Source organism: Mus musculus, chromosome 3 (assembly GCF_000001635.26).
Source record: "Mus musculus strain C57BL/6J chromosome 3, GRCm38.p6 C57BL/6J".
NCBI classification, from domain to species: domain Eukaryota; kingdom Metazoa; phylum Chordata; class Mammalia; order Rodentia; family Muridae; genus Mus; species Mus musculus.
Genome location: NC_000069.6, coordinates 103,755,731 through 103,782,429, shown reverse-complemented (window position 1 = coordinate 103,782,429; position 26,699 = coordinate 103,755,731). Strand labels below are relative to the sequence as shown.

General features: G+C 41.7%; 1 protein-coding gene and 1 long non-coding RNA gene across 9 annotated transcripts in view; one reads left to right on the top strand and one right to left on the bottom strand.

Annotated features, from left to right (window-relative positions):
• The window catches only part of Hipk1 (homeodomain interacting protein kinase 1), a 52,080-nt gene that overhangs the window by 9,465 nt on the left and 15,916 nt on the right, over positions 1-26,699 (top strand). For 3 of the 6 annotated variants that reach the window (NM_001301304.1, NM_001301306.1, NM_010432.2), the window contains exons 2-8: positions 4,131-5,208; positions 12,909-13,032; positions 17,849-17,968; positions 18,671-18,757; positions 20,759-20,943; positions 21,773-21,935; positions 23,670-23,895. In NM_001301304.1, the coding sequence (NP_001288233.1) occupies positions 4,133-5,208; positions 12,909-13,032; positions 17,849-17,968; positions 18,671-18,757; positions 20,759-20,943; positions 21,773-21,935; positions 23,670-23,895 (1,981 nt within the window). In that variant the 5' untranslated portion in view covers positions 4,131-4,132. Of the gene's footprint in view, positions 1-4,130; positions 5,209-12,908; positions 13,033-17,848; positions 17,969-18,670; positions 18,758-20,758; positions 20,944-21,772; positions 21,936-23,669; positions 23,896-25,679; positions 25,807-26,699 lie in introns of those variants that run through there. The other 3 variants (NR_125731.1, XR_003954293.1, XM_011240024.1) reach the window with 2 other exon arrangements.
• Gm15886 lies at positions 5,205-10,555 on the bottom strand. Of its 3 annotated transcripts, none has more exons than XR_867537.3 (4): positions 10,412-10,555; positions 10,049-10,127; positions 8,123-8,296; positions 5,205-7,879 (listed from the first exon to the last, which is right to left on the bottom strand). It is a non-coding gene; the product is annotated as a predicted gene 15886 (long non-coding RNA). The 3 variants fall into 3 exon arrangements; XR_001783949.2 differs by having other exon boundaries at positions 5,205-7,876; XR_003954541.1 differs by lacking the exon at positions 10,049-10,127 and having other exon boundaries at positions 10,412-10,554.

Sequence of the window (26,699 nt, the reverse complement as noted above, 5' to 3'; positions counted from 1 at the left end):
GAAATCTTACCTAGCAAGAGAATTGATCCTCATTTGCAAAGGCAGATTTGTGGGACAGTATCTGTGCCTAGAAATGACTTTTTAAATCCTCACCTGAAAGAGTGGAGTATAAATAACAGTATTGGGTTTTCTAGGCCATTTTGAGTCTGTGTTTACTTCTCACCTTGTTACTGAGGTCGAGTGAGTGTCAGCCACATGAAGAGTCTCGGTGCTGCAATATGTACCTGGGAGAAGGGCTCATGAAATTCTGGGGTTTTTTCTTTTGTTTTTGGTTCTGTTTGTTTGTTTGCCTGGTGTGGACTAGGTGTGTTTTTCTGAGTTAAGTTATATTCAAAATGTCCTAGAACATGTTCTCATGTTCTCTCCCTCTTTCTCCCCCTCTCTTTCTCTCTCTTCTCTAAGGTGATGTTGAATTAAAAACTCGAAGTTTTTGCAATTTTGCTATAGGGTCAAAAGTTGGTGATAACATCATTCTAAAGATGCAATATTTTTAAAGGCTACCTAGTTATGAACTTTACAAAAAAAAAAAATTGGCCAAGCGTCATGGTGCCTGCGAATCCTGCGTTCAGAGGGTATCGAGAGGAGGGGCAGAAGTTCAAGGGCATCCTCAGGTACATCGTAAGTTTGAGGCCAGCCTGAGCTCTGTGAGAGACAGTCGGAAAAAACGGGAACAATAAATAAAAGGATATTTGTGAGTTCTTTGCAGTGTGACTTTATGACCTTGTCATTTTTGTTTTGAGGAAGGATCATAAAACCTATGCTGATCTCACAGTGACCACACTTAGCCTGATTTTCCTGCCCTGCTTTTCAAGTTCAAGGACTGCCTGTATGTGCTACCAGGAACCTCTGCCCTTTTGTAGTTGCTGCAAACTGTAAATTTTATATTGCATAAATATTATGCTCCTTGTTTTTGGTTGAATTTTTAAATTTCTATTTCAGTAGGGAAAACAAATCGATGATTTACCTACTGTTTTTTAGTTTGGCTCAATTTTATGATGGCAAGTAATGCTTTGCATGTATTTTAATAGGTAAATTTAGTAAAGGAACTACTTGGTTTCAGGTTTTTTTTTTATATTTGGTTTTTTACATAGGTGATGAAAGTAGGCCAAGATGCTTTGCATATTCATGACTTTGTAAGTTGAAGTGCACTGGCCTTAGCTTTCAACTTGTGCTTTTTTTCTCTTTGAGGTTCATATAAATTATGGAAACTCTTGCTTAGAGTAAATTCAAGCACCATTTTAGAAATTGAAGGTTGGAGATACATTTTTTCTTTGCAGCTGACTCCATTGCAGATAGCTTTAAGTTGTAATCAAGCACAAAGAAGTGCACACGTGTCCCCCCTCCCCGCTCGCTCTTTATACACAGTGCCAGGGATCAAATCCCAGTCCCGTGCATTCTGGGCAAACACTATTTCAGACCTCAGCTTCAGCCCTACACAGTGCTTTTGATGCTCTGTAACATCCGTTGTCATGTTTCCTTCCTTTCTAATTGTATGTTTATTTACTTATGACTTGTAAAATTGTGCTATGTGGGTTTGAGTGGTGACTTCACCCATATCATAAGAACCATGCAGATAAAACAGAAGGATGTGTAAAAAAACAAAACAAAACAAAAAACAAAGCAAAACATTTGAGAATACAGCAGTTTATATACGAATGATAGTGAGTTGTAGATAATGAAGTTGGTAGGCAGGAGTCCCGTCTTTTTTCCAGCAAATACTGCGTTTATGTTACACTAATAGAATGTGGAAGGACCTGGGTGATAGAAGTGAAGAAGAAAACAGAAGGCAATCTATAGTGGAAGGGATGGCTGTGGATCACTGAGATGTTGGGGTGTGTGTGGGTGAGAGAGAGGAAGAGAAGAGTTTTGTGTTAGCAGCCAGATGGAGTTGCTTTGCAGGAACTAGTGAGCTGGGTATAGTGGCATATGCCTGTAATCTCAGCCCTCAAGAGGCTGAGGTAGGAGGAGGCGAGTCCAAGTGGGGATGCTGGCCAGCAAGGACATTCAGAGAGGTTTCTGGAGAGTCTGTGTACATGTTTGTGTGTTTGCAGGTACTACGGGCATGTATGTAGGCTAGTGGTGGCTGTCATGTGTCTTGTTCAATTGCTCCCCATATGAGTTTACTGATTGAGCTAGACTGGACGGCCACCAAGCCTCAGGAAACTTGTCTCCATCTCCCCTCTGTTGGGATTACAGGTGCATATTGCTGTGCCTGGTCTTTTTTGTGGGTGCATACATCTTAACGCAGGTCCTCATCACCCCACTGATCTAGCCATCTTCCTTGCCTCTTGGTGAACATTTTTATCTCCACCCCCATGTACTGAGGGTTGAATCAGTGCTTTCCACATGTTAAACTTTACAAGCTAAGCTAACTTTCTACCACTGAGCTATAGTCCCAGCTACTGCCATACCCACTCTTTCTTGTTGTTATTTTTGTTTTTCAACTTTATTTTGAAACAGGGTCTCTCACTAAGTTACACAGACTGGCCTTAAATTCAGTCTGTAGCTTACCTTCTTTTGATTCTCCTGTCTCAGCCTCTTGAGAAGTTGGGATTAAAGGCCTGCACCACAAGATCTGTTTTGAAGATCTTTTAGCTTTAATGCCCAAAGAATGGAAAACTTCTGGGGGAAATGGGAAGAGATTAAGAAAAGACTGCTTCTAGCCTGCTGTTTAAAAGCAAAGATGTCAAAAGTTCAATGCCCTCCTCAGCTACATAGCAAGCTTGAGGGCATCCTGGATACTAAAGGTCCTGTCTCAAAAACAAAACAACAAAAAACAACCCCAGCAACAAACAAAAGCAAAGAATCCCTTGAGTATTTAAGGCAGTTCATAAGAGGCTGTTTGCATCGTGAACTAGCATGGTGGAAAAAAATGGGTGACTTGAATTATACTTAGACTGTAGTTCAGCCAAGTAGTAGTTTGTGAAGAAAGGGAGAAGAGTGAGTCCATATAATGAGTATGTGCCAGAAGCTACCGCTTTGCCTATGTTAAATAGCTGCGTTCTCTGAATAGCTCCAAGAGGTGGCTATTGCTAGCGCTGGTGTACAGAAGAGGAAGCTGAGGCTCGTTGTCCCCTGGTTTTTGGCTTGCGTGACTGGGTGTTTGTTGTATTCCATAAGTGAGAGGAAATTGAGAGTGCAGTGGAGGCTTGTAAATTTAATCTTGGACGTACAGAATTTAAGGTGTCTGTCTTATAATCAAGTGGGCATAAGATAAGACTTGGATAAGATTTGCAGATTTGGTGATAAGAGTAGAAAGAGGAGTCGAGAAGAGGAGTCTGGATTTGAGATAGAATTTTTTAGATTTTTTTTCTCTTTTTTTGCAAGGGACATACTAGGTTATAATTACTGCAAAGAGGGAAAGTATAGGTCTAGAAAAGGGGTTAACTGTCGAGCTTCAAGGCCTCTGAAGTCCTGATGGCAATCTGAGAACCGATGAATATGTGCTAGGGCTGGGTGTTTGGGCTCTATTCTTTAAACAAAACAGCTTCGAGTGTAGTCTTGGGCTTACTGAGCTTGAGGGATCCGTAGGATACTCAGGGCAGTTGGACTGTTCTCACTTCCTCTCCCCATATCTTCTTTACGTTCTTTACAGTTCTCTCTCCCTCTTTCTCTTCCCTCCCCCAACCCCCAATGTAGTCCAGCATGATTTCACGGATGTGATAAGTATGTCATGGGAAGACTGTGGGAAGGCTGTGGAGGACATAGGACAACTGCTGGGATCACCTGTCTCCTTCCACCATAAGTGTCTGGGAAGAAAACTCAGGTTGTTGGGATTGTCCGCAAAGCACTGAGCTACGCCACCACCTGATCGTGTCTTGTTCTAAGAGTAACTTTCTGTAGAGTAACTTCTTCAGAAGATACTCTACCCTGGTCATCAGCTGGTTGATTTCTTTTGGTCAGTGGCAATCATTTCCAGTGTTAGAGAATAGAACACTATTTTATGTTTGACTTGTACAGAGTAGTTAGCCTTTGCTTTGGCACAGTATGGACACTATATGTGTGACTTGCCTTTGAGAGGAGGGAGACAGTACAGTGTGGTCTTATCAGCTACACCTGTTCTCACATGAGCTGTTGGTGAGCTTCGCATCGTGAGCCCTGTGGTCTCATTCTTCCTTCTCTCCGTGTAGGTATGGCCTCACAGCTGCAGGTGTTTTCGCCCCCATCAGTGTCGTCGAGTGCCTTCTGCAGTGCAAAGAAACTGAAAATAGAGCCCTCTGGCTGGGATGTTTCAGGACAGAGCAGCAACGACAAATACTATACCCACAGCAAAACCCTCCCAGCTACACAAGGGCAAGCCAGCTCCTCTCACCAGGTAGCAAATTTCAATCTTCCTGCTTACGACCAGGGCCTCCTTCTCCCAGCTCCTGCCGTGGAGCATATTGTGGTAACAGCTGCTGATAGCTCAGGCAGCGCCGCTACAGCAACCTTCCAAAGCAGCCAGACCCTGACTCACAGGAGCAACGTTTCTTTGCTTGAGCCATATCAAAAATGTGGATTGAAGAGAAAGAGTGAGGAAGTGGAGAGCAACGGTAGCGTGCAGATCATAGAAGAACACCCCCCTCTCATGCTGCAGAACAGAACCGTGGTGGGTGCTGCTGCCACGACCACCACTGTGACCACCAAGAGTAGCAGTTCCAGCGGAGAAGGGGATTACCAGCTGGTCCAGCATGAGATCCTTTGCTCTATGACCAACAGCTATGAAGTCCTGGAGTTCCTAGGCCGGGGGACATTTGGACAGGTGGCAAAGTGCTGGAAGCGGAGCACCAAGGAAATTGTGGCCATTAAGATCTTGAAGAACCACCCCTCCTATGCCAGACAAGGACAGATTGAAGTGAGCATCCTTTCCCGCCTAAGCAGTGAAAATGCTGATGAGTATAACTTTGTCCGTTCTTATGAGTGTTTTCAGCACAAGAATCATACCTGCCTTGTGTTTGAGATGTTGGAGCAGAACTTGTACGATTTTCTAAAGCAGAACAAGTTTAGCCCACTGCCACTCAAGTACATAAGACCAATCTTGCAGCAGGTGGCCACAGCCCTGATGAAGCTGAAGAGTCTTGGTCTGATTCATGCTGACCTTAAACCTGAAAACATAATGCTAGTCGATCCAGTTCGCCAACCCTACCGAGTGAAGGTCATTGACTTTGGTTCTGCTAGTCATGTTTCCAAAGCCGTGTGTTCAACCTACCTGCAATCACGCTACTACAGGCAAGTACAAAATACTGTGCTTAACACGCATAGGATAGAACTGTAACTGTTCTACCCAGGAGCCTACTTATTTCTAGATTCCAAGATGGCAGCAGGATTTGTCTCAGCTTACGTGTATATGTGAAGTTCCTATAAGTAACACACAATTCTTGCTTCAATCCTACTTAGTACTAGCAAATAACTCACATTTAATTCTGAAGATTGCTGGCTGAATTGTGCTAGTATCTGGTTCATTCTTGACTACCATTACATCTAACTAACTTTTCCCACTTGAAGGACTGTACAGAGATGATCAATCTTTACAGATGTTGTTTTTCCTCAGCTCATACCTTTGTATGTAAAATGTTTTGGGAATATCTTTAGGTTTCACCTTAGAAGCAGTTTATTCTGTTTTTTTTTTTTTTTTTTTTCCCTCCTGATAGCAAAAATTGAATTAGATGATTGCTGTGGTCTTCTGTTTGAACATTCTCAACAAGATAGCTTAGTGATTTTTATTTCTAGATTAGTACTTCTAATACAAGATCCTTTTATGATATTCTTGTAACAGTACTTAAATGTTGTGTACACAATTTTGTGTGTACTATAACCAAGGCTTTAAAATATTCTTTTATTTTTCAGATCTTTATTTTATCTAGTTATTAATCTTAAAGAATCTGATACCTAATTTAATATATATAAATTGAATATTGATTATACAGGTGTCCAATCAAGAAATGAGCATGGGCTGGGGTACGTAGCTCAGAGATACAGGGCTTGCCTAACCTGTGTGAGGCTGACTTTAATGCACCCTATCCCAAAATAAAAACCTCCACCAAAAATAAGTAGTTAACCACAAAATATGTTTTCTTTTTTTTCCTTTGAGGGAGGTATCTTTTTTGGGGGACAAGGTCTGACTGTCTAGCCTGGAACTTTCTGTATAGACCAGGCTAGACTTGAACTCACAGATCACAGAGATCTGTCTGAGTATTTGGATTAGTATATTTACTATCTGTTTTTGTTTCTTTAAGATTTATTTATTTATTATAAGTAAGTGCACTGTAGTTGTCTTCAGACACTCCAGAAGAGGGTGTCAGATCTCCTTACAGATGGTTGTGAGCCACCATGTGGTTGCTGGGATTTGAACTCAGGATCTTCTGAAGAGCAGTCAGTTCTCTTACCGGCTGAGCCATCTCTCCAGCCCCTGGTTTGTTTTTTTAATTATTTTTATTTTATGTTTATATTTTTTGTCAGTATGTGCGTCTGTGTACCAAGAGTGTACCTGGTGCCTGCAGAGGCAAGATCCAGTCCTCTGGCCCTTGAGTTACGGGTGCTTGTGAGCTGTCATGTGGATGCTAGGAATTGAGCTTGGGTCCTCTGGAAGAGCAATCAGTGCTCCTAAGCACTGAGCTATCTAGCTAGCCCCATCCCTAGATCCTATGATTCTGAGGTCAGTCTATTCTGTAACACGCATCAGGATGCTACCACTTCTCGGGTTGAGTGGTGTTACATTGTATGTACTTACATTTGTTTATCCATCTTTGATAGGCACTTGGGTTGTCACCACCTTTGGGCTCCTGTGAGTGATGCTGCTGTGAACATTGCTGACTGTGTATCTCAGTTCTTATTCTCAGGCCTATAGAGTGTGGGTAGACTTGCTAGGACCTAGGGAATTGTAGTAGCTTTGAGAGGCTACTAGACTTTTCCATTCCTACCTGCAGCATATGGGAGACCCAGTTTCCCCATGTATCCTCCAACACTTGTCATTTTCTATGTATTTTTATAGTAGTTCTCTTTATGAGTATAAAGGTGTCTCAGGTAGTTTTGATTTCCTAATTAGTGATACTAACAGTTTTTCATGCCCTTATACTTTGTTTGGAGGGATATTCATTCTATTCCTCTGACCAAATTTTCAGTTGATTTTGTTAAATTTCAGAAATTAAAAAAAAACCATTCTAGACACTAATAGATGTGATTTTTCAAATATTTTTGTCTCTGTTTATAGTTTTTGAACCTGTGGCTAGTATTTAATACGCAGGTGTTCTGAGCCTTGGTAGAGTCTGGTTTGTCTGCTTTTTTTCCTGTTTATTCTTCAGGTATCTTCATTACAGAGCCAGCATCATGTAGTTTAACTTCTTTTTGCTTCTCCAATCTTGGGCTTTTAGCTACTGCATTTAGCTATTTCATTTTGAGACAAGGTTTTGCTGTATAACCCTGGTTGTCCTGGCGTCAGTGACTCAGGCTGGCTTTGAACTCAGCATTTCTCCTTGCCTCAGCACTCATTGGAAGTGCTTGGATTGCAGGCTGTGCTACTGCACCTTGTCCAGTTGTTATTGTTTAAGGTGATGGTCAGATTTAATTCTCCGTGGGATTGTTTAGTTCACACGATGACTTTTGCTCTAAAAACTGCTTGTTCCTCCACTGAGTGGTCTTGGGAGCTTTGACCATATATTTAAGAGGTCCCCCCCCCCTCCACTGCCTGTCTATAGGGTAGATTTTTCTATTTTTTCTTCAGAAAACATCATAGAATTTAATAAAAGTAACATTGACATAGTACTGACATTTTAATGATAGTCTTTTAATATATTCTCACTTAAAATTTTTTTATAGTTTTATAAAACTCTGACCTGTTTTACTTGCAAGGAACTTAGAGGGCCTGTGGTTTCTGGTTTCCCGCCTCTCTTGGCAACCTCTGCTAATTTTGAGAATTTCACTTCAGTTTATTTATGACGTGGGATATTTAGGATCCAACTACATTTGCTCTGATCCCCTTTAAGTACTCCCCCCCACCCCCACCCCTTATAGTACCAGTGCACCGCATGCCATCGGGTGTTGAAGTAAGTATGCCCCCCCACCCCCACCCCTTATAGTACCAGTGCACCGCATGCCATCGGGTGTTGAAGTAAGTATGCCCCCCCACACCCACCCCTTATAGTACCAGTGCCCCGCATGCCATCGGTGTTGAAGGGCTGGTGCCGTCCGGCTCACTTGACTGGGGATGCGCGGGATCAGCTCTGGCGGGAGCTTGTCAGCTCTGCCGCAGTCTCGGAGTGTGCAGGTGTTCAGTAACCGTCCTTCAGAAACAACCAAGCAGCTTTAAAACGGAAAAAGGCTGAACAAAAGGAGATGCAAGCTATTTTACAACATCATTTTTGGCACCATTTTTACATCAAAGCGAGTTGTGGGACAGAGTATCCTGCTTAGCCTTCCCTGATTGGCAATCCACGTGACTAATTTTCAGTATTAGGTTGCTAGTCTTTGGACCTTTTTCGTATCCTTTTAATTTTGGTATTGATTTTACAAAAAAATAAGGTTTCCTAAGTTTTAAAGTGTTCTTCAAAGCGTCTTACAAATTTAGCTGTTGGCTTTAAGAATACTTTCAAGAGGAAGTAAGTTTCCTTCTTAAAGGTTCATTCTGTTCCCACACCATCACTGCGTGCAGCTCAGTGGCCAGGGGCTGTGACTGGGGCTAGGATTTGCCTGTGTGCTCTGTTGTCTCACGGTAGTACTTGATCCTTAGGCTGTGCAGGCCACTGTGTGGCCCTCCTCACCACCAGTCTCTCCTCAGTGGGCCTTAAGCTGCCTCATATGCCTGTGTTGTCAGAGGTCACTAACACCTTAGATTCTTGTCTTTTGCAAATCTCTGTGAAACCCTTGGGGCTGGTGAAGCTGCCTTCAAATCCAGCTTTTTCACCCTTCTTTTAAGTTTATGTTGCTTTGTCCTGATGATAAGTATGCTCAGCGACTGCATATTTGGCAGAAATTTGCCACACTGTTAGCCATAGGCATGGCAAAATGACCCAGGCCCTGGAAATGTTTCTCTAGCCTGCTCATGTACCCTGACTACTCCAAGCAAAGCTGCTGTCTTTGGGGCTTGAGTTTTAGGGACACAAGTTTGCCACACTTAACAGTCCCAATGCTTTTACTTTTTTAAACAAACTAGCTAGCATTTATTTCAAGCTCAGATTACTTTGTTATTTATGGGCAGACACTGCCTAAAAGAGAAAAGTATAGCTTAATTTATCTGATACAAACAATCTAATTTCCTGCAACAGTGAAACTACAGTTTCAATTTAAGCCACAGATGCATGCAGGAAGTCGGACTTTATGTAACATCTCTAATCTGGTAAATAAGTAGATTTGGTGCCTCAGATGGGAAGAAAGAAACTGAGTGTGTGAAACCAAGCAGAGAATGATTTGTGCTCCCTCGCTGTGGATGCCAGTGAACAAGGGCTCTCTGACCTTGGAGGAGCTTTTCAGTATGAGGAAGTTGAAAGTGCGATGAACCTGCAGGGGCTGCTGCTCTGCCACTGGGCTCTTGTAATTATGCCCAGTGTTTGTACTTTAAGCATGGGGTTGTACCCTCTAAGTTCTCAACCTTCCTGATGCTGCGACCCTTTAATACAAATACTCATGTTGTGGTGACCACCGACCATAAAATTATTTTTGCTGCTACTTCATTACTGTAATTTGCTACTATTATGAATTGTAATGAAAATATCATTATACAAAATATCTGATATAAGACCCCCAAGGAGGTCACGACCCACAGGTTGAGAACCACTGCTCGAGGGTGACCCACTACTTCCAAAGCACAATTGACAGCATTTTCCTATTGCAGTAAACACCATCATGGCTGTCATAGCTCTAGCTTTCTCCTGCCCTTGTAGTCTTTTATTGCCTTATGTTTACTATAATTTTAGAGCTGAAACAGATGAGTAATTACCTAACTCTTCCTTTTTTAAAATTTTATCTTATTTTTGAGACAGAGTCTCAGTTATAGCTGGGCTGGCCTTAAACACTTATTCCTCCTGCTTCTGTTTCTTTCCTAAGTGCGGAGACCACAGGTGTGTGCTTGGCTCACCCTTCTTATACAGAGTAGGACCAGGGTTTTCATGTCCATAGGATCAAATGCAGGGCCTTGTGCTTGTTAAAGATGTTCCCTAGAGAGTGGAGAGAAATTAAAGCCAAGAGGAAAATACTGTGAAAATAATTTCAACAATCGTAATCTCAGCTTGGAGGTTAATGATGTTGTCATTTTCCAGTAAAGGGGAAATGCTCCTTCCTCACTTCCTAGAAGTGAAGGTGAATATTTATAGTTTTAGGTCCAAGTGATGAAAAACACCCACTGAAGCTTTCTTTTTCTTTTTTCCTTTTCTTATTCTTTGCCTGCCTGCCTTCCTGCCTTCCTTCCTCACCCAGCTCCAGTCCACTTTTATCTGTATACCTTTCCGTTAGTTTAAGTCCTGCGGTTTTCTGTAGTCCTTGCCTCTGAGGAAGGGAGCGTGGTTGTCCAGGGTGAGCTCTCCCTAGAGTCCTTAGCTGCTTTTGTCATTCCAGAACCAGCCGGAACCAGGAGACTGGATGATTCCAGATTCCACCTGATCTTCCTTTGTTTTGTTGTTGGAAAAGCTGGGATTACTGTTAAGCTGTGTTTTTTGGCCATTCCTCCCGACCTACCCTTTCAAAACTGTCTTCTCATAAGATGGAACCGTTAAAACCGCCCGCTGCTCAGTTGACGCTTTGGAATGTTCTCAACCCAGTTTTTATTTTGGCACCAAGCCCTGTCCACTTGCCCTGCCAGCTATTTCTGGTGTTGTCATGAACTTGGAAATTAATGTTGCTGCACACTGAAAGTCAGACATTTTTTTTCCTTTTCACTTTTAGAAAAGCTTTTATATTTTTTCCTGGGTACTCTCATTCTCAGCTTTATTAATGCTCCTATCAGGTTTGTGTGATCATAAAGGCATACTATAGTGGTTGGGATTTCATTGAACTGTGAAGTTGCATCCATCATAAATGGCTGCAGTTGCTTGCAACATCGCACAACACTTTTCTTTCTTTCTCTCTCTCTCTCTCTCTCTCTCTCTCCTCTTTTGTTTTTTTGGTGGTTTTGTTTGTTTTTTGTTGTTGTTTTATAGACAGGTCTTAGAGCTACAATGTAGACCATAGACCAGGTGGGCTTCAGATTTGCAGTGATCTTCCTGCTGGAATTACAGGAATGTGCAAGCATACCCATAGGGGTATACCTATTGAGGGTTGTTTGTTTGTTTGTTTGGTTGGTTGGTTAGTTGTATTTTTCAGGACACAAAACTGAAGTTCCTATCAAATGCTACAAAAGCTGCTATTAGCTGTTCTACTCTAGCTGTCTAGCAGAATGAGTTTCAAAGGCCTAGATTTTCTACTATTTCAAGGTAAGGATCAGAAAATGGCTTAGAATCTCTGGAGTTTCCCATTCTACCCGTTTCCTAAAGATGTTGATGTTTGATTGCTTGTAGAAGCTACCTTTTTGGGGAAATATCCTAGCTAAGTCATGGTGATGCATGTTTATAGTCCTAGCACTAAGGAGGCCAGGAGAATCCCAAGTTCAAAGTCATACTGGGTCATAAACACTGTGGCTACACAGCAAGACCCTGTTTCAAAATATCAAAACAGTAGACAAGAAAAGCCCAACCACAATAGTAATCAGTGGGTCTTTTGTTGTTGTTTTGTTTGTTTTTCTGACTCAGGGCTTACTTGTGTAGCCCTGGCTGTCCTTAGAACTTGAGCTGTAGACCAAGCTGGCCTTGAACTCAGAGATCCACCTGCCTCTGTCTCCCAAGTGCCAGGATTAAAGGTGTGTGCCACCACTGCCCAGTGGATGCTGAGATTTCAGTGGTTTTGTTTATTTGTTTGTTTAATTTGTACATGGGGGAACATGTATCTGGAGGTCAGAGGATAACTTGTGGAGGTGTTTGTCTCCCACCATGTACACTCGTGGGCTAGAACTCAGGTCTACAGGCCTGGCTTTTCTTTTGATCCATCTCACATTGTGTGCACCGTCATCTTAATCATCATCTGAGAAAGCCCATTTATGCATGCCACCATTCCAGATACATTTATGGAGATGTGAATGTAGATACCTTTTATGTATTGAAAGTTAGCATGGTATATTTAATTCTGGAGTCAGATTTCTGAGTCAACTTCATCAGTTACTAACTGTAGTTTTAGGCAAGTCTGTGCTTGTTCTGTTTCCTGCTCTATCAATGTTGGTGATAATTTCACTTCAAATGTACTTGAAGCATTAATGAAAATGAAATTTAAAAGTATAGTTTCAAGACTCACAATCATGGTACTCTAATAATAGTTACTTTATACCTAACATTTACATATGCATATTGTGGGCCAAGCCCTTGTCCAAGACTTTACTAATTTACTTAAACTTTGTGGTGACTTTGTGTGCTACTGTCTCCATTGTCTATCAGGAAACCAAGACACAGAGTGGAAGGTAAATGGTGGCAGCTATTAAGTGATGAGCTCAAGTTCAAACTCTCTCAGGGGGGCTTTTGAGTCTGCTGCAAGTATTATCTTCTCAGAGATCATTTTTATGAAGATAGTAAAACAACTAAGGTGCTCAGAAGAAAAATTACCATCTTTTATCTATAACTGTAATATTAAAAAACAGATATTAATGTGTTCAATTATGTGGCACTGTCATGAACTCCAGTGGAATTATGGGATATGTAGATTATGTTCTATATTATCTTTCTGCAGTTCAAAACCTGTGAATTCTGAAACACATCAGGCCGTAGAGTTTTGACTCTATAGTTGTGTACTGATGGTTGGTTTCCAGTCCCTTGAACAAGTATGCCTGTTGCTGACACTGCAGCAGAATTTAGTTACCATAGTTAATTTCCCCAAGTAATGTTTGTTATTTTATCCAATATCTTTGTGTTTTGCTGTAGAGCTCCTGAAATTATCCTTGGATTACCATTCTGTGAAGCTATTGACATGTGGTCACTGGGCTGTGTAATAGCTGAGCTGTTCCTGGGATGGCCTCTTTATCCTGGTGCTTCAGAATACGATCAGGTAAGAGTGCTTATTTGTATGGACGTGGAAGGCACCACCCCTTCAGACTGCACAGGTCCACACAGAGAGAGAGCATACAGAGAGTGCTTTCACAACAATTTGAAAAACAGACCACACAGCCCAGGAATATTGAAAAAATTAAGGGTGTCCTAAGTGCATAAAATAGATGTTGACAAATTGTCTATTATATTATTATCTACAAACATACTCTCTTTTAAAAATACTTCTCTCTCTCTTTCTTTTTGAGGTTGTAATTACATCATTCTCCTTTACAAATTTAGTTCTAAAGGTTAAAGCTTTCTGAAAACTTACACAAATGACCACCTGTGATGCTGGTTTTGTTTTTTGGAGACCTGGAGAGCCGGTCTCCCTGCCTAGCCCTAAGACTCACTGTGGCTTTGTAGACTAGGCTGAGGGATAGGACTAGAGACCTGAGCCATTCTTTGGTTTTTCGAGACAGGGTTTCTCTATAGCCCTGGCTGTCCTGGGACTCACTTTTTAGACCAGGCTGGCCTTGAACTCAGAAATCCACCTGCTCTGCCTCCCAAGTGCTGGGATTAAAGGCTAAAACCATGGCCCACTTGACCTGAGCCATTCTTAAACAGAAACTCAAAAATGACAGTGCGGTGCTAAACCCTAACTTGTTGTGTACTGTGCTGTTGTAGCCATCTGGCAGACACCTCTTGGTGATGATAACTGAACTCAAAGGGCGGTGTGCGCCACTAAAGATGCTGTGTGTCAATAAGCACTTGTCTTGTTGATAGCTAGAAAAACTTGATCTCTTGTGCTGTGTGGTAATGACCTGTTTATAGTTTTGGTAAGGTTTCTGCCTAACACTAGGTGATAAGCAGTTAAGTTTGGGGGATCCAAATCAGGGGGAGATGACGCTTAAGTGACAGTGTCCTTGTCTAGCTACCATGTGGGAGAGCTGAATTTGATACCCAGCGTGGGTTTGGAAGGGGGATGTGCAAGACTGACTATAATACAGGATGGAGCACTGGTGCCTTTGCCCTGGTGTGGTTCAAGGGTTGCTCAGCTGTAGTTGCAATAGATTCCAGAGAAAGAAATGTGCTAACAGTGACTAGGTAGAGGAAAAGGAGTCTAATTGTTACTGAAGGTTCAAAACTTTTTTTTTTTTTTGGCCAGGTGGTAGTGGCACACACCTTTATTCCCAGCCTTTGGGAGGCAGGGGCAGGTGGTTCTCTGAGTTCTAGGCTAGCCTGGTCTACAGAGTGAGTTTCAGAATACCCAGGTCTATACAGAGAAACCCTGGCTTGAAAGCAAAAACAATTTTTTTCCTCTACCACTCATTTGGTCTAGAGTTATTTCATCTCTGTGATAAAAAAGCGTTTTATTTTCTATTTCCTATGATTGGCATTCTCCTAGCTCTGTACTGATTAATTCTGATTTAGTCAACTGTGTCTTATGAGTTCAGAGATGAAAATGAAGTAAGGCTTACCTGGAGTTTGGGGACTTGGGCTCACTCAGAGCTTTCATTATTTTATTACACGTTAGATCCTGAAGGCTGTGTTGTAGATTAACTCTCTTCTGACAAGGGTTCTATGAGAGCCATCGTCTGAGGTAGAAAATAGCTTTTGAACTTACGGTGTTGTAGAGACTGGCCTTGAGCTCCTACCCCCCACCCCCCCCCACCCCTGCCTCTCCCAAACACTGGATGGGTGTGTGCCACCAACTGATGAACTGAAAAAATAATGCTAATATGTAAGGTGAGCTACTGTTTCTGAAGAAATTGAACCATCATTCAAGAAAGCTTGGCTGTGGAAATAATTTCAATTCCCATTTCTTGCTCTTAAAAAAAAAAAAAGGCTGTACAATATTGGCAGCTCTTTAATAGTAAAGACTTCCAGTTCACCAGTCTGTAGATACATACATTGTTGTTTTTTTGTTGTTGTTTTTTTGTTTTTTGGGGTTTTTTGGTGTTTGAGAAATAATTATTTGTAATTAGGAAGTAAAAAGGCAAACCTTTTTTTTCTCTTACCATTGAACTGTCTCCTTTTTGAACCAACTTGGAATGAGTTATGAAATAGGTTGTTCATAAGTAACCAGTTATGTTGTGCTTTGTAAGTTTTTAATCTTTCCTACCTTGCAAGAAACAAATTAGCTTTCTAATCTACGAGAAAAAAGTACAAGGGATAGGAAATGATGCACATTCATGATCTCGATTGACTTAGAACATTCCTAGTCCTTTTTAAAAACTCTTTTGAGAATATAATGGAAGCTGTCGATTCTGCCCACCAAATAGACACACTTTGATTTGCACATCTTGAGGGGATTCGTGGATCCTGCTCCAAGCAATTATAGCCTCCAGGAATGCAGTTCCTAGCCTAACTATTGTGTAGCACCAGCTCAAGTGTCATAGCAGTTCTAGGAAGTGGAAACAAGAACAATTGGATTTAGAAGCAGAGATAGTCATCAGAGCTTTCCTTGTAAAGAAAAGGATATGGTTGGTCCTTGTGTAAATTTCTGTGTAATTTGTTAATGGGAGGTAGGAGGAAGTAGTTTGCCTGGGCCAAATAGGATGCTGCTGGCGTGCAGGATTGGGAATAGATTATTTTGGTCCATCTGGGCAATACAAAAGGATTCATATAGCAGGGTCCAACTAAGATTTTTTGTTTGCTTTTATAAAAATAATGATATAGAGTTAGAATTTACATACTACCAAACATTTGAAGTGTACAGGTTGGTGGGTTTTTTTTAGTGTGTTTACAGGAATGCACAACCATTATCAGTTTTGGAACATTCTGTCTGTCATTTGATGACATCTAGAGTCCATTAGCTGTTAATTTTATCCTCCAAACTTTTCAGTTTCTCTTAGTTCTATACAAGTACTAATCTATTCTTTCTCTCTATAAATCTGCCTACTCCGGCATATCATAACTATTCATCACATGGAAAGTGTGCTGCTGTGTGACACATCCTTTACTTGTATCAGAGCATCGCTTTCTATGGCTCATTGATGCTCCATTGCGTGTTCACACCACACAGTTGGTTATCTGCAGATCACTGCATTTGCCTGCCGTGAGTAAATGCTTCTGTGAACACTGAGTAAATATCGAGTGTCCATTTTTCCTTCCTTCTTTTTCCCCTTGGTTTAATAGTGCTACATACAGCCTTATACATGCTAGGTAATTATTCTGCCAAATGAGCAAAATCCTACATTTGCATATATAGCTTGGGGTGGAATTGCTAGGTCATAGATTAGCAGTACTTACCTTTCTGAAGGGCCACTAAATATTTTGGAAAGAGACCTCAACATTTCAGCAGCAGTACCTGAGTGTTTCCTTTCTTCCCAGGTAGACAGTATGTATTTTTGCTTTTTCTAAGATTAGCTATCTTTGTGAATGTGTTATGTTGTTGTTTAGATTTGCACTTCTTAATAGTTAGTGATGCTGGACATTGTTCTCCATGCCCTTCTTGATCATTGGGATATTTTATGTCTGTTTAGGTTCATTGCTGATTTTTTTACTGTGGTTATTGGTTTTTAGTTGTTAAGTTGTAGTTCTTTCTACTCTAAGTATTAACCATTGCCAACTGGGATTTTCTCATGCCTCCTGCCACTCTGGGCTCCTTTTCAGATTGATGATGGTGTTTGGAACACAAATATTTTTTGCTTTGATGCTTAGTTTGCCTGTCTTTTTTTCCTTTGTTTGTACTTTATGGTATTATAGCCAAGAAATAGTTGAAAAAAAAAAAAAACAAACAAGCTAGTACCATACAGCTTCCATATTAGTTTTCTTCTGATAGCATTATAATTCTAAGTTTTTATTTAGGGTCTTTGATCCATCCAGGATTTGGGTTAGTAGGAACTCATTGAGGAGTAAAAAATGTTTGTCCTCTCTCAGGCTTTAGATCAAGAAAGACATTATAAGAAAGATTACATGCTGATAACTGCGTAATACACTTGATAAATTCTTTTTTTTTTTTAAAGATTTATTTATTTATTATATGTAAGTACACTGTCACTGTCCTCAGACACTCCAGAAGAGGGAGTCAGATCTTGTTAAAGATGGTTGTGAGCCACCATGTGGTTGCTGGGATTTGAACTCCAGACCTTTGGAAGAACAGTCGGGTGCTCTGTACACTGAGCTATCTCACCAGCCCGATAAATTCTTTTAAATGTATATAGTTTGAGTGTTTTGCCTACATGAATGTCAGTAAACCACATGTGCCAGTGGAGGCCTCAGGGCCCTTAGAACTGGGGCTAACAGTTGTAAAATGCCCTGTGGGTGCTGGGGACTGAACCAGATCCTCTGCCAGAGCAGCAGGGCTCTTAGCTGGAACCAGTGCTCTCGTAGTGCCCACAGTTCCCACGTAGTGTGCATGTGTGTGTCACATGCACACGTGAGGCTGCATTAACTGTGGCCTCAGCACCTCTCCGCTACATCCCGGCTTTCCACTGCTCCGGCACTGCTCCAGGCTCTTTGTTACTTATTCTGAACTAGGAACTGTTCTGCCCTGTCCCAGAAATCTAGGTTTGTTTGTTTGTTTATTTGTTTGTTTTGCAACTTTTTATTAAAAGTCTGACATGAGAAAAAAGATTGCACTAAAAATATTTCAGAACTGAGTTTTGTTTAAAATAGTACTTCACAGTAGTTACTAAGTAAATAGTTGGGTATTCCCTATGGCTGTGCATTCTGTGTATAGATTGTTTACAGGTGCATTTCAGTTGTGTTGGTCAGAGAGTTAATTTCTTCATGACACACCCCTTTTCTGGCCAGAGTTACTATTTCAGTGTAAAAGCTTTTGATAATTTTTTTCCACTTGAAATTGATGTTTGATGGTTTTGATGTTTCAGATTCGCTATATTTCACAAACACAAGGCCTGCCAGCTGAGTATCTTCTCAGTGCCGGAACAAAAACAACCAGGTTTTTTAACAGAGATCCTAATTTGGGGTACCCACTGTGGAGGCTTAAGGTATGTCTTCCTACTGTACAGCCCATTTCTGTACCCCTACCCCAACTTTGGATTTAGATTTTAGTGAATAATGTCTTGACTTAGAGGAGGGGAAGTGGGGGAGGGGTATGTTTGCAGGAGAGAGAACCCCTTGAAAACTTATTATAGTCTGTTTAGCCTTATGCTGGGATAAAAACTGAGATAATGAAGCCAATGCAGCTGCCTGAGGCTGTGCTGAATAAGCAGGGTCAGTAGCTGAGGGGACTGGAGAGCAGTGCTCAGTAAGTGTGGGAGCTAGGGAAGTGGAGTGATAGCTGCCACGGAGATCTCACTTCTAACTCTTCACACTCAGGCCTTCGAGGTTTCCTGAAATAAGAGTTTTTAATTCTGAGCCTACTTCTTCAGTGTGAGAAATCAAGTTACCTCACGATCCTCTGCCTCTGAGTCTAGTAAACAGTATTGGCATATGGTGTCCATGTCCAAGAAGCGTCAAGAGACAATAACATCCTATTCACCTGACCGTCAGTGCTCTGCGGCATGACCGCACCACCCCCCTTTAGAATTGCTGAAAGGATGGCCACACTTCTCCACTGCAAAATTTTCAGGGTGCTATCTTTGCCTTCTGTAGTTGACACTGTACAATACAATCTCAGTATTCTGGCTTCAGATTAAATTAAAAATGTAAAAATAATGTAAAGTTGTAAAAAAATTCATGTTTTATAGACACCTGAAGAACATGAATTGGAAACTGGAATAAAGTCAAAAGAAGCTCGGAAGTACATTTTTAACTGTTTAGATGACATGGCTCAGGTGAGTGTGACATGCTTCTTTAGAGACATTTTTAACTGTTTAGATGACATGGCTCAGGTGAGTGTGACATGCCTCTTTAGAGACATTTTTAATAATTATATGTGCTAATACTTTGCCATGTGTTAAATAAAAGTGTAAGGGTCTGTTGTGATACTTCAGACTCAAACAGTATGGAAGAGCAGAAGACCAGGGGTCCCTCAGTCCAAAATGAGCTCTCAGGCTAGATTTAAAGCACATTAGGGGTTCCTGGTGACCTCTAGCTTACTCCATCTCTAAGGGCATCCCATTACCTGGCATGGGGGTTGGAAATTGTTCCTGAGGAAGTCTGGGGTAGGTGGCCTTTATCTTACTCCATCTTGGAGGACATTCCATTACCAAGGCCTGGGGGCTGGAACCTGTTACAGGGGATCTGGAAATCCCTGACCCATTGTCCTTGCTTCAGGTTAGGTGGCTGGGCACTTTCTAGTTCCTGACTAGCTTTCTGAAGCCTGCCTGGGGTTTTTCTTAGACAGCCAATTTGAAACCTTTCATGGAGTTAGCCTGTCTCAAAAGAACACCTGAATCCTAATAGTGGATACTGTGGTCCTAACAATCTAAGTTTATCCCTGACTAGCTGACACATAAATGAGGCTCATACCATGGTTGTTTTATTTGGCTCTGACAGTTACTGGGGGTCACCTCTAATCTGCTCTGCTAACTGCTGGCTTGGCTACCTCCCCAGCGGTGTACCCCAGATACTTGCTGTTTCTCCTGGCCATGTGCTCATGGGTCCTCTCCCCTCACCTTGGCTTCCTCCTCCTCCCTCATGCCTCCTCTCTCCTCCTCCAGCCTAAACCCACCTACCTCTAATCACTCCAGTTATTGGCTGTAGTCACTTTTATTTAACAAGGAACAAGGTTTACACAACCAAAGCTTGTAGGCCCAGACTCTTGGGAATAGAATTTAGCATTACAGTGCGTACTGTTAGACCTAATCTCCACGGGATACTTTGAAGATGCTTGATTTGAATTTTCTTTAACCCAAACATCATGAAACTCAAATTTGTAGCTTTTTAAGCACCAAGAGGTACTAAAAAACCGTTCAGATTTTGAAGGTTTCCGAGTTGGGGTTTTTGGGTTAAGGTTGTTAAACTGATGAAGACTGTGCAGATATTCTGAATTAGTTTTTATTGTTGTTTTTGTTTTGTTTTGCTTTATTTTGTTTCAAGACAGGGTTTCTCTGTGTAGCCCTGGCTGTCTTGGAACTCACCAGGCTGACCTCAAACTCATGGAGATCCACCTGCCTCTGCCTTTGAGTACTGGGATTAAAGCCCCCAAGCTTGGCTATAAATATTCTAAAATCTCCAGGCTCTAAAACCTGAAACCCTTTACCCCGGCCTTGTAAACAGCAGGCAGCCTGCGTCTGTTCGCCTTTGCTTTTGCTTACTGATCTTATTTTGGAGGAATATTTGTAAAGGTTTCTCTCTTGTCTGTCTCTACCTCATAAGTAATTGTCTAAGAGCTCACATTTACTGCCTATTGTGTTAGCTAATGAAGAGAGCTAGCATTACACTTGAAAGTTTTGTTCTGGGCTGACAAGATGGCTCCATCATGAGGAAGGGGGCTTGCTACCACGCCCCACATCCTGAGTGTGACTCCCACAGTCCACATAAGAATGCTTACTGCATTCCAAATTTAACTGCTTTGTACTATGCCATTTCATTTTTTCAATGATAGAAACTTGTTTATTTCAATAATGAAAAACATCTTTTTGCTGAACAACTTTCAAAATGTTAATGCCAAGAGTCAATTTAGCTCTATTATACCACATAGGCAGAGAGTTTCCTTCTGTGGAATTATTATTCTGTAATTAAACTTAATTTCCCCAGTTTTCTCTTTTCTAAAATGCTTCTATTAAATATCTGCTTTCTCTTGTTTGGAGAGAAAAAGCAGACACAGTAAGCTCTTAATGTACTATTTAAGTCAGGAAATACAACATTTCTAATTTTCTTTGCTTGCAAAGGTAAATATGTCTACAGACTTAGAGGGGACAGATATGTTAGCAGAGAAAGCAGATCGGAGAGAGTATATTGATCTTCTAAAGAAAATGCTGACGATTGATGCAGATAAGAGAATCACGCCTCTGAAGACTCTTAACCACCAATTTGTGACGATGAGTCACCTCCTGGACTTTCCTCACAGCAGCCAGTGAGTATGGGGGTCGGGCTGTGCCGCTGTGTCCGCACAGCAGCCAGTGAGTATGGGGTCGGGCTGTGCCGCTGTGTCCACACAGCAGCCAGTGAGTATGGGGTCGGCTGTGCCGCTGTGTCCACACAGCAGCCAGTGAGTATGGGGTCAGGTGTGCCGCTGTGTCCACACAGCAGCCAGTGAGTATGGGGTAGTCGGGTGTGCCGCTGTGTCCACACAGCAGCCAGTGAGTATGGGGTCGGCTGTGCCGCTGTGTCCACACAGCAGCCAGTGAGTATGGGGTAGTCGGGTGTGCCACTGTGTCCACACAGCAGCCAGTGAGTATGGGGTCGGGTTGTGCCGCTGTGTCCACACAGCAGCCAGTGAGTATGGGGTCGGCTGTGCCGCTGTGTCCACACAGCAGCCAGTGAGTATGGGGTAGTCGGGTGTGCCACTGTGTCCACACAGCAGCCAGTGAGTATGGGGTCGGGTTGTGCCGCTGTGTCCACACAGCAGCCAGTGAGTATGGGGTCGGGTGTGCCGCTGTGTCCACACAGCAGCCAGTGAGTATGGGGGTCGGGCTGTGCCGCTGTGCCTCGGTGGAGTTGCCATCTTATTTCCAGGGCGCTGCCAGGTCAGCAGTCATTTTGTTGCTGGTAAATTGACTCACTGGTGCTTTTCTTTCTAAAAGCTGTGGGCTTAGAGAGAGGTGTCGATTTTTCTTCTTGTTAGAACAACCCTTGGTTCTTCTTTCTGAAAATATTTGGAAACAAATACTTTGTTCCATGTCTGTTTTGAATTTTTTGTTTTAACTCCAGCATTCATTTAGTGTATTTCTAATCTTTTTCAGCGTTAAGTCCTGTTTCCAGAACATGGAGATCTGCAAGCGGAGGGTTCACATGTATGACACAGTGAGTCAGATCAAGAGTCCCTTCACTACACATGTCGCTCCAAATACAAGCACAAATCTAACCATGAGCTTCAGCAACCAGCTCAACACAGTGCACAATCAGGTACAGTGAGGGACTGTGGGAACTCGAGCCTAGGTGGGGCAGAGGCAGTAAGAGAGACCAGTCCTATGCTGCTATTTCTGTTGCTTCTTTAGCATTTTCTGTGTGAGGGCCTGGGCAAGATGGCTCATCAGGTAAAAGTCCTTGCCGTGCAAGCCTGGGGGCCTCAGTTTGATCATGAAAAGTCATGGTAGAAAACTTAATTTCCAAAAGTTGTCCTCAGACTGTAGAACACGCATGCCCACACTCACAGGTATCATGCATGTGTGATAATAATGCAGGCCAGTTTCGGGCTCAGTCTTCTCTGTTATGAAGAAAAGAATTGGCAAACATAATAAACGACCAAATAGATGTACCTGCCAGCCATATTCGGACAGTATTTAAATACATGTCCTTATAAGACTTAGTGTACATGGGCTCTGAATATTGAATTACTTGTTGCTGCTAGATTACTAAGCTTGATCAAGTAATTTACTCTTTTGCAATAGGATTTTATATGTACTCATATACATAAAATAAATAAACCTTTTAAAAAAGGTGGCATTATATTTGCTTGCTAATAAGAAAAGTCTCTCTAAAAATGTAAGCTCAGTTTTTTAGTTTGGTGTACTTTTTAAAAACCTGTAAGTGCTTATGAGTTTCAGTGGACTCTCCTATGAAGCATGCTGCTGACATAGCTGAGCTTTGTGTCATCACTTCCCAGACAGCACCAGCGTAACCATGTGTCACTCCTCATGTGCTGACTCACCTTCCCTTCATAGTACCACTCTCTGCTTGCTTATTTCTGGTTCTGGAGATGGAATCTAGGCAAACACTGTATTACCGTATTCCTGAGCTGTGTATCCCTAGCCCTGGAAAACTTAGAGAGTTATTTCAAAGATAACTAGTATTACATTTTAAAGTTTTGTTCTGGGCTGACAAGATGGCCCCATCATGAGGAAGGGTGCTTGCTGCCACGCCTCACACCCTGACTGTTACTCCCAGAACCCATATGGTAAGAAGCGAGCTCTGACCCTCCCTCAAGTCGTCCTTTGACATCATTTGCACATGGTGCAATAAACAAATAAATGCTTTAAAAAGATAAAAGGCTATAAAGCTGGATGTAGTGCTGTACACCTTATTCAGGCAGAGAGAAGTAGACATGTCTCTGAGGTCTCAGCCAGCCTGTCTAACATAATGAATTCTAGGCCTTCTAGAACTACATAGGAAGACCTTGTTTTAAAAAACAAAACAAAGTAAACAAACCTTTTGTTTTTAGTTTTTATTTTTTAAGACTAGGGATATAGCTCAGATGACAGTGCTTGCTAGCATGCATGGCCCAACATTATATCCTCTGCATTGCAAAAGCAAGTATGGTGGTACACCTTAAGTCCCATATCCAGATGATGAGACGGGAGGATCAAAAGTTCAAATGTCACTCTTGGATAGATAAGGAGTTTGGTGCCAGCCTGGACTACATGAGAGTCAGCCTCAAAAGTTTTTCTTTAAAAAAAAAATTTGAGAGCTAGGAGGGCAGGGTGTGTGAGTAATGGCACATGCCTTTAGTCCCAGCACTTGGAAAGGAAAAGACAGGGGGATCTCTGTGAGTTCAAGGCCAGCGTTGTCTACAAAGTGAGTTCTAGATCAGCCTTGGGTGCACAGACAAACCCTGTATGGAAAAACAAAACAATGAAGAAGATGTGCATATTGTGTACGTCCATCTTCTAATACCGTCTCTGTGTGATCTTGCTGTTTCAGGCCAGTGTTCTAGCTTCCAGCTCTACTGCAGCAGCAGCTACCCTTTCTCTGGCTAATTCAGATGTCTCGCTGCTAAACTACCAATCGGCTTTGTACCCATCGTCGGCAGCGCCAGTTCCTGGAGTTGCCCAGCAGGGTGTTTCCTTACAACCTGGAACCACCCAGATCTGCACTCAGACAGATCCATTCCAGCAAACATTTATAGTATGCCCACCTGCTTTTCAGAGTAAGTACAGAAACTCTTCCCTCTGTGGAATTAGACATTGGACTTACCTGCTCTAGAAGATCTAGTTGTTCAGTTCTGATCTTTGACAAGTTTAAACTCTGATGTAGATGACTGAAATTGGGAGCTGCCATATAGATTTTTTTCCCTTTTCATTGATTTTCTTGACCGAGTTGCTGTATAATGTGTTTGTTTCCATTGAAGGAAAATATTTGTATAAGCATATACATGTCAGTTTATAGAATATATACATCTTTAAATTGTTATAATCAGAATTGTTATGTGTTGACTTTAGTGTGACTTTATTATAGGATATAGTTAAGAATATAGAAACTAAAAATGTCAGTCATACATACAGATTATTGTTTTTTGAACTGAAAAATTCTACAAAAGGAAGCCCTTGTAGGGAAGGCACGGAGCCATCTGCTGAAGCCTGTGATTCTTAGTTTTCAAACTCCATCTTCCAATAAGATTAATTTTCATATTTCCATGTTTCCTTATTTTTCATATTGTTTCGTAATCCAGTCTGTTCAGTTCTTTCTTTTCCCCTAGAACTTGGGAAATGTGTGTTGGAAATGTCTTTTGGTAAGCTATTTGGAAGGTTAAATTATTTTGACTCTTTTCTGACAACACACTTAGCTTTCCCTTAGGAAGTCAGTGACAGGGTGGTTGTAGTGGCTCAGACCTGTAATCCCAGCATGAGGACTGTGGAGCTAGTCAGGTGTTAGAGTAAGACACTGCCTCCAAAACCAAGTAAAAGTAAAAACAAGAAATAAGCCAGACACAGATAACAAATACCATGTTTTCTCTTATATGTAATTTTCCTTATACGTAATATGTAGTTTTCTCTTATATTTAGACCCTGGATTTAAATATGCATTCTGTGACAGTGCATGAGTGAGTGAGTGAGTGAGTATGTGTGTGTGTGTGTGAGATAAAATCAGAAGGGGGATTGTGGTAGGGGAAGAAGAGATTTGTTTGTTTGTTTTTTGAGGCAAGGTTTCTCTGTGTAGCCCTGACTGTCCTGGAATTCACTCTAGACCTTAAACTTAGAAATCTGCCTGCCTCTGCCTCTGCCTCCCAAGTGCTGGGATTAAAGGCATGCACCACCACTGCCCAGCGGGGGAAGAGATCTTAAGGAAGGTGGAAATGGGCTAATGGAGAACTTGTAATTGGAAAGCAGAGGAGGGACTCTTAGTCCTTACTGCTGTGAGCAGACACCATGACCAAGGCAGTCCTTGTAAGATCAACATTTAATTGTGGAATATCATCAAGGTGTAAACATGGCAGTGTCCAGGCAGGCATGACACAGGCAGAGCTGAGAGTTATATATCTTATCTGCTGTCCTCTAAGAGAAGACTGAATTCCAGGCAGCTAGGAAGTGGGTCTGATAGCCCACACCCACAGTGACACACCTACACCTACAGGGTCACACCTTCAAATAGTGCCACTCCCTGGGCTGAGCATATACAATCCATCACAGGGACTAACTGGGAGAGGGAAGAGAACTGCCTGCCGGGAGTCCGGAGGAGCAGGACACTAGGAAAGGGAATGAATGAGACCAAGTGTCATGGCATGACTGAGGGTGCTATGATGAAACCCACTGCTCTGTAGACAAACTTGAAACCCTTAATTTTGAAAAAAGAGAAAGAGAAGCTTGGTGTCAATGTGGGAATAAACCAGGATCCAGGCTTCTCAGAGCATTTTATATAGAAGCAGGTAGCCTTTTTATCTTTTTACTTAAGTTACTTATTGATTGTGACTTTTGTTTGTTTGGTTTCTGACAGAGTCGGAGCAAGCGGAAGGAAATGAGGGTCTGGGGGAAACTGAGAGCTCCCCGGGAGGCCAGGAGAGCGGTAGCGGTGTAAGCCAGGGAGAGACCACAGGGGGAGCGCAGGAGCAGATTCACAATCCGTAAATGCAAATTTAGCCTAATTTACCAAATTATTTTCTATATATACCTCATAGGAGTAGATTCTATATTTTGGGTTGTCACAAACTGATCATCTATAGACTGTAGCAAATTAGCTATCCCTCTTCTCACCCTTTCTAAAGTAAGTTCTGTGGGAACAATTTTCAAATGTAAGAGTCCGAGATTCTCTGCCGATTCTCAGATGATACTGAGATAAAATAATAAAAGAACTTTTGAGTTCTTTACAGAACAAAATGTAAACTGAGACAGTACGGGAAATGTGGGAGAACTCACTTTGGTATAATTTGATAAATGTAAGCTTGGGAGTTGAGGGGGGGGGCGTGGATCTTCCAGTTTAAGAAGTCTAGATAACCTGAGCGCCTATAGAACAGATTTAAAGTGTTTGGATGAGAAGGGGTTTATAATAAAGTGGTAATGATGATACCTGAAGTCCATTATCATATGTGCCAGACAGTCCTTTACAGGTATCAGTTTATCCTTATGTATGGCTCTAGGAGGTGGGTCATGTCAACCCATTTTATAAATGACAAAACCTGCTTATGCCAAAAGGCCAAAAGTAATATAGTAATTTATGGTTGAACCATTAGAACCTAGGCAATGGGGTTATCGTCACGTATGTATTGAAATACTCCATACTGCCTTTTAGGATTAGTTGTATAAAGTTGCTGGTTACCCACCAACCTCAGCCATGAGCTGATTTTGTCCAACAGTCCGTGACTTCAGAGTATTCGCTCTTCTATATTCTTTTACAAAATGGCTTCACTTAAGAGTATCAGGCAGTGTTTACCTTCTTTTCACATTTCTGTAGTTCTCTATATTTAAAGTACTAAATTCAGAAAAATAAAACAAAAATAACTCCTGTTCTCTTAGGTCA